General features: G+C 37.0%; 1 protein-coding gene across 1 annotated transcript in view; it reads right to left on the bottom strand.

Annotated features, from left to right (window-relative positions):
• Positions 1-13,967: 13,967 nt before the first annotated feature.
• The window catches only part of SLC25A36 (solute carrier family 25 member 36), a 37,546-nt gene continuing 35,579 nt past the window's right edge, over positions 13,968-15,934 (bottom strand). The window contains exon 7 of the mRNA XM_042999070.1: positions 13,968-15,525. Within this exon, the coding sequence (XP_042855004.1) occupies positions 15,332-15,525 (194 nt within the window). The 3' untranslated portion in view covers positions 13,968-15,331. The remainder of the gene's footprint in view (positions 15,526-15,934) is intronic.

The raw sequence follows: 15,934 nt of genomic DNA on the forward strand, positions 1-15,934 counted from the left end.
CTTTGTTGATTTTCTATTGTATTTTTAGATTTTAGTTCATCAAGTCCTGCTCTTAATTATTTTATTCTTTTTAGGTTATTTGGGTTTATTCTACTTTATTTTTCTAATTCATTGCAAAGGATGTGGCCACAGAGTTCTTCACACAAATGCTTCCTTTTCTTTCTGGGCCAACAGCTACTCTATATTTCCCAGCCTTCCTGTCAGATAAGTGTGATCACATGACTGGGTTCTAGCCAGTGAAATGTGGACAGAAGTTATATACCCATCCATGCTCACTGTTCTTTCCCATTAACTTAGATATAGATAATCCAAAGTTCAGTGGGGCTCAGAGTATAATCTCTGAACCAACAAAAGCAGCATGTTAGAAATGCAAATTCTTGGACTACAGACTTAGGTGAGGCTACAGAATAAAATTCCAGGGGAGAATACCAAGCAATCAGTGTTTTAACAAGCTCTCTAGAATTTCAAGCTGAAATGAAAGGGCACTAATCAGTAATATGAAAACATATGAAAATATGCAATACCTACAAGACTAAGTATAGAGTCAAATTTGGCATATTTGGCATATTCTAATACTGTAATATGATAGTGTTAACCACTTAATTCTAGTATCAAGGTTAAAGGACAAGAATATTAAAAATAACAATAAAAAACATAATAGACTCTTAAATATAGAGAACCAACAGAGGGTTGCTGGAGGGGTTGTGGGAGAGGGGATGGTGTAAATGGGTAAGGGGCATTAAGGAATCTACTCCTGAAATCATTGTTGCACTATATGCTAACTAACTTGGATATAAATTTAAAAAATAAATTAAATAAAAATAAAATAAATTAAAAAATGAAAAATAACAATAACAATAGCTACAATAATTTGTTAATGAATACACACTATGAAAAAAGTAAATTGTGACCTCAAAAACATAAAAGGTGGGTGAGTAAAAGGGTTAAGTTTTTATGCAGTCAAAGTTAATCGTTAACAATGTAAAGTAGACTCCTATCTATAAGATGTTTTATGTAAGCCTCATGGTAACCACAAAGCAAAAATATACAGTAGATTCACAAAAGGTAAAGCAGGAAATCAAAGCAAGCCAGGAATGAAATCATCAATCCACAGAGGAAAGCAGAAAAAGAAAGAAAGAAAAGAGGGCACAACAAACAGCCAGAAAACAGTTAATTAGATGACATTAATAGTCCTTACCTATCAGTAATTACCCTAAACGTAAAAATTAAACATCTGAAAAAGAAGTAAACAATCCCATAAGTACCATCAAAAACGATAGAATACTTAGGAATAAGCTTAACCGAAGAGGTGAAAGATCTGTATGCTGAAAATTATGAAAGAAAATGACGAAAGAAAATGAAGATGACACAAATGGAAAAATATCCTGTGTTCATGGATCACAAGAATTAATATTATTAGAATGTCCATAGTACCCATCCATAGATTCAATGCACTCTCTCCCAAAATTCCAATGCTACTTTTATAGAAATAAAAAAAAAAATCTTAGAATTCACACAGAACCACAAAAAAACCCAGAATAACCAAAGCAATCCTGAGAAAGAGGAACAAAGCTGAAGAAACCACACTTTCTCATTTCAAACACCTGTATTTCAAAGCTGTAGTAATTAAAACAGTATGATATTGGCATAAAAACAGACACATAGACCAGTGGAATAGAATCAAGATCCCAGAAATAAACTCATGTATACATGGTCAACTAATAATCGACAAGGAGGCCAAGAATACCTAATGGGGGAAAGATTGTCTTAAAAAAAATTTTTTTTAAATGTTTTATTTATTTTTGAGACAGAGAGGTACAGAGCATGAACAGGGGAGGGGCAGAAAGAAAGGGAGACACAGAATCCGAAGTAGGCTCCAGGCTCTGAGCTGTCAGCACAAATCCCGACGCAGGGCTCGAACTCACAGACCGTGAGATCATGACCTGAGCTGAAGTTGGATGCTTAACCAACTGAGCCACCCAGGCACCCCAAGATTGTCTTTTTAATAAATGGTGTTGAGAAGACTGGATATTCACATGCAAAAGAATGAAATTGGACTCCTATTTTCCACTACTCACAAAAATTAAGTCAAAATGGATTGAAAACTTAAAATTAAGACATGAAACTGTAACACTCCTAGAAGAAAAGATAGGGAAAAAGCTCCTTCACATTGATATTGGCAATAATTTTTTGGATGTGACACCAAGAGCAAAAATTAATAGGTGGGGCTACATCAAACTAAAAACCTTCTGCGCAGCAAAAGAAACTATAAAGCAAAATGGAAAAGTAACCTGTGGAATAGGAGAAAATATTTGCAAACCTTCTATCTGGTAAGAGGGTAATATCCAAAATACATAAGGAACTCATACAACCCAACAACAAAAAACAAATAATCTGATTAAAATGGGCAAATAAACTCAGTAGACATTTTTCTAAAGACGACATACAAATAGCCAACAGGCATATGAAAAGATGCTCAGCATCACTAATCATCAGGGAAATGTGAATCAAGACCACAATGAGATATCACCTCACACCAGTTAGAATGGCTAGTATCAAAGAGATAAGAGATAACAAGTGTTGGTGAGGATATAGAGACAAGGGAATCTTTGCACAGTGTTGGTGGGAAAGTAAATTGGTGCAGACACTATCAAAAGAGCATGGTCGTTCCTCAAAAAATTACAAATAGACCCAGCATCTGAGCCAGCAATCCCACTGTGGGGTATATATAAAAGGAAAGGAAATCACTGTCTTAGTGAGACATCTGCACCCTGAAGTTCACTGCAACATTATTCACAATAGCCAAGACTGGAAACAACGAATGAACAGATAAAGAAATTCTGTGTCTATATACACAATGGAATATTGTTCAGCCATAGACAAGAAAGAAATCCTGCCTTTTGTGACAACATGCTAAGTGAAATAAGTCACACAGAGAAAGACAAATACTGCATGATCTCATTTATATGTGGCGTCTAAAAAATGTGAACTCAGGGGAGCCTGGATGGCTCAGTCGGTTAAGCATCTGACTCTTGAATTCTGCTCAGGTCATGATCTCACAGTTTGTGAGTTCAAGCCCCAAGTCAGGCTCTGTGCTGAGGGTGCGGAGCCTGCTTGGGATTCATTCTCTCTCCTTTTCTCTCTCTCTGTCTCTCCCCAGCTCTCTCTCTCTTTCTCAAAATAAGTCAACTTAAAAAAATCAAAAATAAAAAAGCTGAACTTACAGAAATAGAGAACAGAGTGGTAGTTACCGGGGGATGCAGGGAGGCAGAGGCAGAGGAGAAATGTTAGTCAAAGGATGCAAACTTCCAGTTATAAGATGACCAGGTTCTGGGGATCTAAAGGACAGCATGGTGACTATAGTTAACAATACTGTACATCTTAAATGCTCTAACCACATACACACAAAAATGGTAATTATGTGAGGGGATGGAGGTGTTAACTTCTTGTGGTCATCATTTCGCAATGCGTACGCGTATCCAGTCATCAGGTCGTATACTTCAAACTCACACAATATTGTATCTCAATAAAGCTGAGGCGGGGCAGGTGGAAGAAAAGACTTTGGTAATGGTATGGGAAAAATACACTTAGTAGTCCTATTCTCTGAATTTTTTTCCCAAAATGATGGCATTTTCCCTACCTGCTTACAGCTTATCTAAGATAGGTAACATGTATTTTTTGTTTTAAACAATACCAGAAAAACACAACAAGCCTTCCATGTGATTTGGATACAGGCTGAGGTCTAACAACCATGGCCCTAGGCCACCTTGGAAGGCAAATGTTGAGAATGGTAGACCCTCCATCAGCTGAGTCCCTGAAGAACTGTTAGAGAGGAACCAACCTGCTCCTCTAAGATCGTAAAGTGAGCAAGCCGTAAAATGTCTATCAGTTTCAGCCACTGTGCATCTGAGTCTCTAACTATGGTGCCCTAGCTAACCCTAACTAATACAAATGTGTACTTCATTAATTTTCAGCCTTTTTGTCTTGGCAGAAAAATTTAGATTTTTCTCTAAGGACTGTTTGATTTGCATTCATCAGTTTTGACATTTAGAACTTTTATTATTGTTCAGCTCAAAATATTTTGTCCGTGTGGTTGAGCAGACCTACAGTTTATTTGGAAGCATGTGTCTAAATTTCCAAATTTATGAAGTTCTTCAATTATTTATTTGTTGATTTCTAGTTTGATTGCATTGTGGTCAGAGAACATCCTCTGTATGATTTCAACACTTTGAAATCTGATGAGGTTGCTTGGGTCAATTTCTATAAATAGCGTGCATATTCTGCAGATGTTAAGTGCAGTGTTGTATGCGTTTCCATTGGGCCAAGGTTGTTAACCGTACCCTTGAAGTGTATATGCATACTTTTTTTTTGTATCAATTTTTGAGAGAAGTTTGTTAAAGACTCCCACAATTGTGGATTTGTCTGCTTCTTCCTGTGGTTCTTTCAATTTTGGATCTATATGAGGAAATTTTATCAGGCATATGAATATTTTAAATCATTGTATATTTGGTGAAACAAACCTTTTATTACCACACGATGATGTCACAACCTTCCTGAATTCTGGTAATGCTTTCTTGCATTAAAATCTGTTTTCTCTGGTAGTAATTTGGTTACATCTGTTTCCTTTGGGTAGTATTTTCAAGTCTTATCTTTATTCATTCTTTTACTTCCAACCTTAACATGTCCTTATGGTTTAACCATGTCTCTCACAAGTAACTTTTTGTTGTTTTTAAATCCCAGTCTGACAATCTTTAAACTGGAGTATTTAGTCCATTTTCACTAATATTAACCACTGGGTTATTTGGATTTAAAGCCTATTATTTCTGGGGTGTCTGGCTGGCTCAGAATGCAACTCTTGATCCCGGGATTGGGAGTTCGAATCCCACATTAGGCATAGAGTTAACCTAAAAAACAAACAAACTATAATTTCATGTGGTTTATCTCTCATTTCTGGCACTCCTTTTATTTGTTTTATTTTTAATTTATTTTTGAGAGAGAGAGAGAGAGAGAGAGAGAGAGAGAGAGAATGCACACAAGTGGGGGAGGGGCAGAGAGAGGGAGACACAGAACCTGAAGCAGGCTCCGGGCTCTGGGCTCCAAGCTATCAGCACAGAGCCCATCATTGGGCTTGAGCCCACGAACTGTGAGATCATGATCCGAGCTGAAGTTGGATGCTTAACCGACTGAGCCATCCAGGAACCCCTCCGGCACTCCTTTTTAACTGATTTTTGAAAAGAATAATTTCATGTGTTCCACTTTGACTGGTATGGAAGTGGTACTATTTCCGTTCTTTCATTGGTTATCCTCCATTTTACAACACACGCTTACCATTTATTTTTATTTTTTTAATGTTTATTTTTGAGAGAGAGAGACAGAGAGAGACAGAGAGAGACAGAGAGAGACAGAACATGAGCAGGGGAGAGGCAGAGAGAGGGAGACACAGAATCCAAAACAGGCTCCAGGCTCTGAGCTGTCAGCACAGAGCCCAATGTGAGGCTCGAACCCATGAACCACGAGATCATGACCTGAGCTGAAGTCAGACACTTAACTGACTGAGTCACCCAGGCGCCCCCATACTTAACATTTAAAATGAATTAAAATCTTCATCTTCCACCTGGGTAATGGGAAGCTCATAGAATACTTTAACTCCATTTATCCCCTTCCCTTCTTTCATAAAATCGTAATGTACTATATTTTGGTCAAATTTTTAAAAATCCCATTGTTATTATTGCCCACCTAACTTACTTTTTCATGTAGCATTTTTCCTTTGCCTCATAGGCCTTCCATCCATACTTCTGCCTGAAGTGCATCTTTTAGGATTTCCTTTGATGACCCACTGATGGCGCACTCCCAGTTTAAATTTTTCTGAAATTTCTTTATTCCATTCTCACGCCCTAAGGATGTCCTGGGTATAAAATTCTAGTTTGGCAGCACACTGGAAGAAATTGTTCCACTCTCTTCTACTATGCATGTGAAGTGAGTGGTCAGACTGGCTGTCACTGCTTTGACGGATCTGTCAGGGGTAAAATTCTGGCTGTTTTTATCCCCAAACCTCTGCTTTTGGTTATCTAGTTTCACGATACTGTGTGTAGATATGGGTTCCTTTTTATGTATTCTGTTTGGGAATACTTAGGATTTTCAATCCACGGAGGCGAGTTCTTCATCGGTTGTAGACAATCCTCAGCCTCCATCACTTGAGCTGACCCCTTTGATCCACTATCTCTGCTTCCCTGGGACAGCAGTCCACCTGCCCAGGGCTTCCTGTGTGTCCCGCCTGCATCTCACCGTCTCCTCTGTATCTTCTGGTGATTCTTCGCAGCATTCTGCTCCATCTTTCAGTTAAACAACTTTTATCAGCTTTGTCCAACTGTGCTTTCTACTTTAGTTTTCACTTCTAGAAGTTATATTTGGTTTTCAAATCTGCTCAGCCATTTTTTAGCGTCCCATTCTCCTATTTTCAAGCACGCCTTATATTTTTAAAAATGTGCTCATTTGCATTTTACAATCCATATTTGGTAACTGTAGAATCTTTCTTTTTGGGAGTAGGCTGTTTTCGCTTTTAAGGGTTGTCACCAATGGTGTGGCTTCCTCGTGTGCTTATTATTGACTGGGTACTGCTCACAGTCCTTGAAATTATTGATATGCTTTCAACATGACCAGGGATGAGTGCTTTTTCCAGAAAAGAATGGTCTTTGCTTTTACCACACACTTGGGATCCTGTGTGTCTGGAACCACCTTAGTTCATGATCTTAGGGTCCCCTCCCCACTCTAGCAATGCAAAGTTGGACTTTAATTCTGCTCAGGGGTATTTGGTCTCAGGGATCGGCTTTTTTTTTTTTTTTTACTTCTGTGTTCTGCTCAGCACCAAGGAAACTTTGTCTAGTCCCTTGTAGATGGAAGAACACAAATATACTACTGGGGCCCCAACTTAAATGGGGAGGGTTCTATCAGACTCCTCAACTTAAGTGGGGCCTGGCCACGTATGCCTGTCTTACTTCTAGGTCTTCAGTGGCTTGGAGTAGTGCTCTTAACTTTCCAGGTTCTTCGCATGTCCTGGATTTGGGCCTGCTCGTTCTTCATTATTATGTTCACTCTCAGATGTTAAGATTTTTATATTTTTCCAGCCTTTTAATTGCACTCATTAGGTGCACTGGCCCTAAAACCTAGCCCACTGCAGGTAGCAGAAATAAAAATCTTCACTTTGCTTTGATGTTCTTCCTATCACTACATTTAGAGGCATGTTTTAATCCAAATTAGGATGCATTGGGATTCATGGAGCCATGGATTCATTTATCAACTCTGGGAAGGTTCCAATTATTTTTAAAGTATTGCCTCCTCTCTATTCTCATTTACTGAATATAATGATGTTATTTTAGACATTGTCATTCCATGCATTATCTCCTAACAGATCTTTCATAGCCCTTTTTATCTGTTTCTGGTCTTCTAGATAACTTAGATCTTCAAGTTTAAATCACTTCAGTTACATCTATTTTTTACTTACCCATTGAGTTCTTGATTTCAGGGCCTATAGTTTTCATTTTTACAGTTGACTATTAAAGTCTGTTTATTCCTTATTTCATATTGCATGTTTGTCTCTGTAATTACAGCTACTACCTACTCTGCACTTTGCCTCTAAGTCCTTGATGGTGTGAATCTGTTGCTTCTGTAATCACTCCCAGTGGCAAGTCTTATGTGTTTGGTAATAATTAAGCAATGCTCTGGGAATCTGTATGCCTAGCTTTCCAAGATTCTGCTTCTACTGGTACCCAGGGGAGTACCCCCCCATCCTGGAAGCACCACAGCCTGCTGACTCCTTTGGGCCTGGACTCCAGATAGAATTGCTCCTGGAGATCAAAGCCCAGCACCAGTCTCCACCCTGATGAATCCAAATTTAGTTCTAATTGTTTGGCTTGGGGCTTGGGATGGGGAAGGAAAAGGGGAAAGTCCTTGAGGAACCCTTCTATTTTTTGTGAGCAATGCCTCAAAAAGCATGTTGAGATCTAAGTGTCATGGAGGTGCATAGCTCAGAGGTCCTGCTTACTTGATACCAAAATCAGATACTTTTAAAACCTCCGTTTTACTTCTTAAAACATTAAGCACCCTTATTTTATGAACTGTATTTTGGTAATTCCATTACCTCAAGTCTTCATGGGTTTCATTCTGTAGCATTCAAATTAACTTTTCCTTAAGCATTTTTTTTTACTTTAAATTCTTTAAAAGCATGTTTAAAGTGAACAAATCTTAAATTTACAGCTAACGTATCTTCACAGTACGTACAAACCTGCTTAACTCTACCCAGATGAACAAGTAGGATTTTTCCATTTCTCCAGTAAGTTCCACCAGGCACTTGTTAAGTCAACAGTTCTGTACTGCCATGTCTGCTAATTTGACTTCTATCACGCGGACTACTCTTGCCTGTTAACCTTCATATAAATGGAATACATTTATGTATGTATTCCATATACATATGTATGTCTGTGCCAGACTTCTTTCATCTAACATGTTTTTGATATGCATTCACGTTATTGCAAGTAGCAGTAATTCCTACTTTGGTTTTTGTTTCACAATTATTCCACTGCACGAATTTACAATGGACTTTCCCTTGATGTCCACATTGAGAAATAAAACAGCTATGAACTTGTAGAGATTTTCATTTCTCTTGGAAACTCCCTTCTCCCTTTCCCAACAGTAATAATTCTGCATTATAGAGTAGCAATAAAGTTTCTTAAAAACTGCATCTTTCCAGGGCTGCCTGGGTGGCTCAGTTAAGTGTCTGACTTTGGCTCAGGTGATGATTTCACGGTTTGAGCCTCACCGTCAGTACAGAGCCTACTTTGGATCCTCTGTCCCCCGTCACTTCCCTGCTCTCAAAAAAATAAACATTGAAAAAAAAAACTTTCATCTTTCCAAAGTAGCTATACCATTTTACATTCTTAACAGCAATATAGCAGTTCATTTCTTCATTTTTGGTGTTGTTTCTACTTGTTCCTGTACTGGGTATATTGTAGTGTTATCTCCTTTGTGGTTCTAATTTGTTTTACTAACCATGTTAAACATCTTTACATAGGTTTTTTTAAAAAAAATGTTTAGGTTATATGTGTTTATGAGTATATCCTGTCTATTGTAAATATTTTCTTGTAGTCTGGGGCTGCATTTTTACCTTTGATGTTTTTTGTTTTTGTTTTAAACTTTGAGGGTTTAATGGTTAGTGCTTTTTGTGGACTCTAACCGCCCCCCCCCACCCCCCCCCCCCCCCCACCCCGCCAAGGTTGCAAAGATACTGCATTTTTTTCAAGGTTTGCAATGTTAATTTTTGCCTTTAGACCCACAGCCACCTTTTATGCATGGTGAGGTAATGGCTCTTTTCATACTAATATCCAGTTGGTCTAGCACACTTATGGGGGGGTGAGAAACAACAAATATACGCATATAAAACAGGAAAATTTGGATCAAATAACCTAAGCCACTAAAACACCGCACAGTAAGTTCATACAATGGAGATCAATCTTACTGGATAACCTTGAAAGGGAAGATTCAGAAACAGCGACTGAAAGTGGGCCTTTATCCTTGACGGAAGACTCGAGGAATTGAGCTTTGGAAGTGTGGGGGACTGAGACACAGAAAACAGGTGTCTAGCACTAAATTTCACTGAGCTGGATGTGATAAGCTCCTCTGAATGAGACTAGGTTTAGAATCCTAGATCTACCACTAGTTTCAAAATCTCAAGACAGTTACTTTTTGTTATCAGTTCCCAAGAGGGAATCAGAGAAAGTGGGTTATTTCTCCTGATGGGCTACTAGAACACCTTGATCTTTGTTTCAACAAGAAATGCCCCTCCCGAAACCAGCCTGTCAAATTGCTATTGTTCCAAAGTTTGGTTTCAATACTGTTTTCTCCAGGCAACCTTTCCAGATCTTTCTAAAAGAATTAATTGCCATTAACACTTCCAGAGAACATAGGACATATCCTAACACCCAAGGAACCTAGTGTCTGACTTGCTGTTGTTACACAAATGCTTTGGGGAAAAAAAAAATCCAATGGTTCCCAGTAGCCTCAGGATGTAATCTATGTAGATCAGCTTCAAGAACAGTAAACTGTAAATAGTAGCTCTTATTATCCCCCAGGTTTCATTCTAAGCCAATCCCCGTAGGTCTTTCCTCTAAATGAAGGGTTGTTTTGCTAATCACCTGTGTCGTCCCAAATGCTACTGAAGACTCTAGTGTAGTAAATAAACATAGAACTAAGACTCAGAACAACACCGAGTAAAAAAAAAAAAAAACCCATTGTGACTGATTTCCCCCTAATTATCACTTGTGTATTCACTCAATCTCCAGGCTGTTGGAAAACTTCATGAAATCACTGTATAAAGAGCACACTCTATGAACTTAAAATTACTGAATTGATTCCACATATTAAGGTAGTCAGCTGGTTTGTGCAATGCAAGAAAATCAGGAAAATAAAGGAAACCATTTAACTACATCTTGCTTTCTTGCCTATCGGTTGTATGAAGGTCATACCTGAACCTCAAGAAATCACACACTCACAAATTCCTTCCTCTACCACAACTCCTGCTATTCACTAATAAATGAATAAATAAAACTTGGGACACTATTAAAATATGGTCATACCAGCCTCAACTAGTATTTTCCCAATGTCTTCACCTCATCCACTATTTCAGTCTTCAGTGGAAAGCAGTCAAAAGGTTTTGAGTTTTATGTTTGAGAAAAGGAACAAAACAAATTTGTCCGGATTTCCTTCCTCACTTACAAAACTAGGTGATGTCTGATGGTTGCTATTAATTCGTGAAAACTTAAATAAAACAAATGGACAAAATGTAAAACGGGTAGTTACTATTAACATTTATATCTGTGTCATGTGCTGCAACTTGTCATACATGGATTCATTTGGTTATTATAACAAGTTTCCAGCTTTTTAATTTTTTCTTAGCTTTCTGAAAGGCTGAAACCAAAACTAACAAAAATTCATGATGTTAAAAGAAATCATTATAACCCAAGGAGTTATCAATCAAATAACTTAGTCGGTCTCCAACTTCTCAGATATATTTTGCAAACTGGATGTTTTGATACATAAAAAAGTATGGTACCTAAAGATCAATAAACCTGTGGAAAATATGGCAGAACAGAAATACCTTACTGAATTACAAGGGAATTCGATTATTTGACCTTTTGTTTCCTCTAGAGACATCACTATATGTCTAGCAGACGGGGGCCTAACACCTTGAAAATGGCAATGCACTTTTGTTCTTCACATAGTCCTAAGAAAGTATGATAACATTCTCACCATAATATTAGAATACATTATAGGAAAAAACCCCCATATTTTCATAAGGATGTTTTAATTTTTTAATTTAACAATTCAAATAAAATTCAGCTAGTTAACATAAATAGAATAAATGCACATAATTTACAGCCATGTACACAAAATGCAAGAATAACAAACCTCATGTAAACGGTCAAAAGATACCAACTCCTTTGAAGCTGATTATTTAGCTATGACTAATAGATCATAATTGTTCACATATGAGGGGTACACATTCAAATGTTTTTTAATGTAAAAACTGAAACCAGAATTCTCAGTTTCTAAAAGGGATAGCCTAAAAAGCAGTGTTTAGATTAACAAGAAGTGTAAGGGGATGATGGAGAAGAGACTTGAATGGGCAGAATGCACATTGTATTAAACACCTTCATATAATTAAAACTCTTTCTAATTTAATTCATTTAGAAATACCTTTATTCTTAGGAATGTTAAAGTCATGATCAGTAGACAGAAAGGCTCATCTATTATATTTATTAAGCCAAAAGGGGTCCCTACAGTACTAAAGTCCCGGCAGAAGAGCATGTAAACAACAAAAGATAGGCATGAACAATGCTGAAGAGTAAGGGGATAGATTGATTTCTAGCACTTACATCCTTCAAGTTCAAATTGGTATTTTAGGGATTTCAAACAATCTAAAAACGCTGACATGTTTATACTCCAGTAAAAGAGTAAACACTCATCATTTTTAACAACCTGGTCCTAATACAATAATGCTAGTCCGCAACGGGCATTAGGTTTTAAGAGACAAAAGCTTGGATGAATTAATCTAACAATATTCTATCCTAGTTTCAAAGTTGTAAATAAATTACTTGTGGGCCCAATCTAGGAAGGTTGGTTCCACAAAGTTACATACGTAATGAAAATTAAGACAAAGCTTTGGTGATACAGTATTTGTTTCTTCCTCGATTTAAAAGCACTGTATTATACCCCAGTCACAGGGTTGGTAGTTCTCAGATTTGGACTTTTGAGATTTAGCAAACTGTCTATGTGCTACAGGTACCAAAGTTCTATCTGCTGCTCTATGAGCATATCTTTCAGTATCTACTTCTTTAACGTGAATAAGTTCAATTCAATTTTCTGAGAAGACTGCATAATAAAAGTACAGACCAGTCTGAAGAGTGCTGCCTATCTCTATGCAAGAAATAAAAAGTCATCTGATAGAAAATAGATGAAAACAAAACAGTTAAAAAAAAACAAACAATCCTTTAAGTATGCATTTTTTTAAACATTTGCATCAATTAAAAAATCTCCAAAGAAATGTTTCAGAGACAAATTTTATACACAACTTTTATATATAGTCTTTTTTTAAAAATTATCTCTATCACACATAAAGTAAACTATAGCAGATTGTGCTTTGGGAAAAAAAAAAAAAAAAAAGCTTCATTGCTCCTTTCCAGTTGTTGTACAAAGAAACAAAATCTAAGACTCTAAGATCTGGGGCGCCTGGGTGGCTCAGTCGGTTGAGCGTCCGACTTTGGCTCAGGTCATGATCTCACGGTTCGTGGGTTCAAGCCCCGTGTTGGGCTCTGTGCTGACAGCTGGGAGCCTGGAGCCTGCCTCAGATTCTGTGTCTTCCTCTCTCTCTGCTCCTCCCCTGCTCACAGTCTGTAAATCTCTCTCTCAAAAAATAAATAAAAACATTAAAAAAAAAAAAAAAAGAGTAAAAAAGACTCTTAACATCTTTTCTTCCAGTACATAGAGAATACTCTATATATAGCAGAATATAATGCACTAAAGGTCAACATAAGTTTTACTTGCTAAATACAAACCAGAATAGAATACATGTTCATCCTTGAAGGACACTTATTATGAATTTGCTACAGCTAAATAATAAGATGTTCCTTAGCTGCTGGTTTTCAGATCATTCTTAATCTTATCTGTGGTGTACTGAGATCATTAAGATTAGGGAGAATGTCTGTCCTACATTCAGCACAACTAATGTTTATGCATCTTCACAAGGCAAATGGCACTGTATTAGGCAGTATAAGTGGCACCTGAAAAGGCAAACACTCTAGATTGAGACTTTCTCTACAGATTTAAGTTAGAACCCCCATTATTGGGTTGCTTTTTTTTTTTTTTTTTTTTTGGCATGTTTCTCACAATAAATGTCAAAGCTAAAAGTCACCATAAAAGGTATGAATAATCCCAAAGGTAATGAAACTGAAATTGCCTTTGGTCTCCAAAGAGATTGGAATATTTTTAAATTCCAATCAAAGCACCTCAAAAACATCCAGTTACTGTTGATTATAATGAGTTAAGAAGGTGAGGAATTTAAGAGGGCACTGTGTTTCATTGGTGACAACAGAGTAAGCTTGCAATGACGTGCTACAATTTTCTATATTAGGGGCACTAGAGCGTACATAGAATATGTAAAACATTTATGTTATTAAAGATCTCCAAAACACTGTATCTAAAACCCAGAAAAATGTTTTGTTGAACACTGTTTCTGCCTAATACATGACCAATGTTTAAAAAAAAATAATCCTAAAGTGGAATTCTCTGTTACTCTCACCCCACCACCACCCCCCAAAAAAAGGCCACAAAGTGCATTCACAAAGAGTCATTCTTAAGATAAAGCCATTGCACAAAATGTACAGTTCATCTATACTGAAATGAGTACCACACTGGAGTTTAATTGTAGATGTTTTATACACCAGTATAGCAACATCCATTAGCAAAGTCTCTTAACAGAATTATAGCAAACATCTTCATAAAGGCCATACATATAATACATTTAAGTATTAAGAGGTACAGGTGAACTCAACAGCAAAATGTAAAAGCTATATCCTGTTAGCACACTGAATCTGAATTAACTTGAATCTTTCTATGATTTACCATTCAAGAAATTAGGATAGCATACATTTCTTGTCAAAAGCAGTTTGTTCATTTACAAATTGTAAGTCAATTAGGATCACCACCTGTTCGATCAGATGGCAAAGGGCCCCTCTTCGATGTTTATACTGCCCCAGATATTTATAATGCCACCTTAAAAAAAAAAACCTATTACAGCAAAGCTGAAAATTACCATTTTCTCTACAAAATAAATGCAATTTATATTGATCATCTGGAAATAATTCAAAGGTTCAAATTCCTAATGGAGAAAGATTCAGAAGTGGTAAATTTTTTCCACTTTAAGAAAATAATACCTAGGTATGATAGATGATAACTTAAGTCCATAACTAATAAACCACTGAAAAGACAACTGAAGTCATTCACGTATCATAAAGATAGAAAAGATCGGAGGACATGCTCAAGTTATTGAAATGGCCAAGAATCAACATTTTACTGGTTTCTTCTGTCCCAAACTATTACCACTGAGTTTGATATGTTAACGAACAATTTAAGTGTCCACATTATGCTAAACATCATGTTCCTGTTAGCAGTGGAAACCAAAACATTTTAAAGCTAAAAGTACGCAAGATATTTAGATACTATTTCATTAGCTGTCAAAACTAGTGATGAATAATGCCAAATAATTAACTTTAAAATATTCCAGATCCTCTCAAGGAAATGTGAAAACAATACTAAGGATCTCACTTATTGTTATTTTACAATTTTACAGAAATTACACAGAAGCCAGAGGTAAGACATTTATGACTGTCAATACTATCTTTGGATAGTTACAATATTTATATAATTATGGATGGCTTTATTAGAAGATTGAAAAAGTGCTCATGGAATAAACACTATATTGTGCCATAAATCAACAAAATGCAACTATGTCCCATGGACATGGTAGAGAAAATGGCAATTTGGAGGAAGTAGTGCTTCTAAAGGCTTTTTCTTGGGCAGCCTAGGTTTTTTTCACATTACTGAAAACACCAAGTAATGCGGTTATTATGATTACTTTAATTCCTACAACCAAACTTTCCTTTAGGCATAGTTACATGTTCCCAAACTATTTTCTTCTGTCCACCATGCTGGCTTCGATACTGCATGGTCCACTGTCATCTTTTGGTCTTCCCTCTTCATAGTATACAGCAGCCTGAAGTTGCTATCCATTGAGAAGGTAGACCACTAATTCATAGGTGGCCATCATAATGGCTGTGTTTGGAATCTGTCTCACCAGATGAGTTGTTAGACCACGGTAAAGAGACCCATAACCTTCTTCTTGAACAACCAAAGACAGTGTCTGAAAAAAAGATCTGTATTTTGTTCCCTCTTCACGTAGTCTTGTTCTTACGACTTCTGTTTAGGGGGAAAAAAGTCATTTTAAAACATTAGTGATATCTTTATACCCTCCTAATGCTGAGCATATCCCATTTACCAGTCTTTTAAGTGTACACTTCGGATAAGGAGTGATTTTTAATGCGTAACTGATTGAAACTGGTTATATTACAGTAACACCAAACTTTTTTTATTTAAAAAAAAATTTTTTTTTTTTAAATGTTTATTTATTTTTGAGAGAGACAGAGACAGAGCATAAGAGGCAGAGAGGCAGAGAGAGAAGGAGACACAGAGCCCGAAGCAGGCTCCAGGCTCTGAGCTGTCAGCACAGAGCCTGATGCGGGGCTTGAACTCACAGACCATGAGATCATGACCTGAGCCGACGTCGGATGCCCAACCAACTGAGCCACCCAGGAGCCCCACTAACACC

The sequence above is a fragment of the Panthera tigris genome, chromosome C2 (genome assembly GCF_018350195.1).
Source record: "Panthera tigris isolate Pti1 chromosome C2, P.tigris_Pti1_mat1.1, whole genome shotgun sequence".
NCBI classification, from domain to species: Eukaryota; Metazoa; Chordata; class Mammalia; order Carnivora; family Felidae; genus Panthera; species Panthera tigris.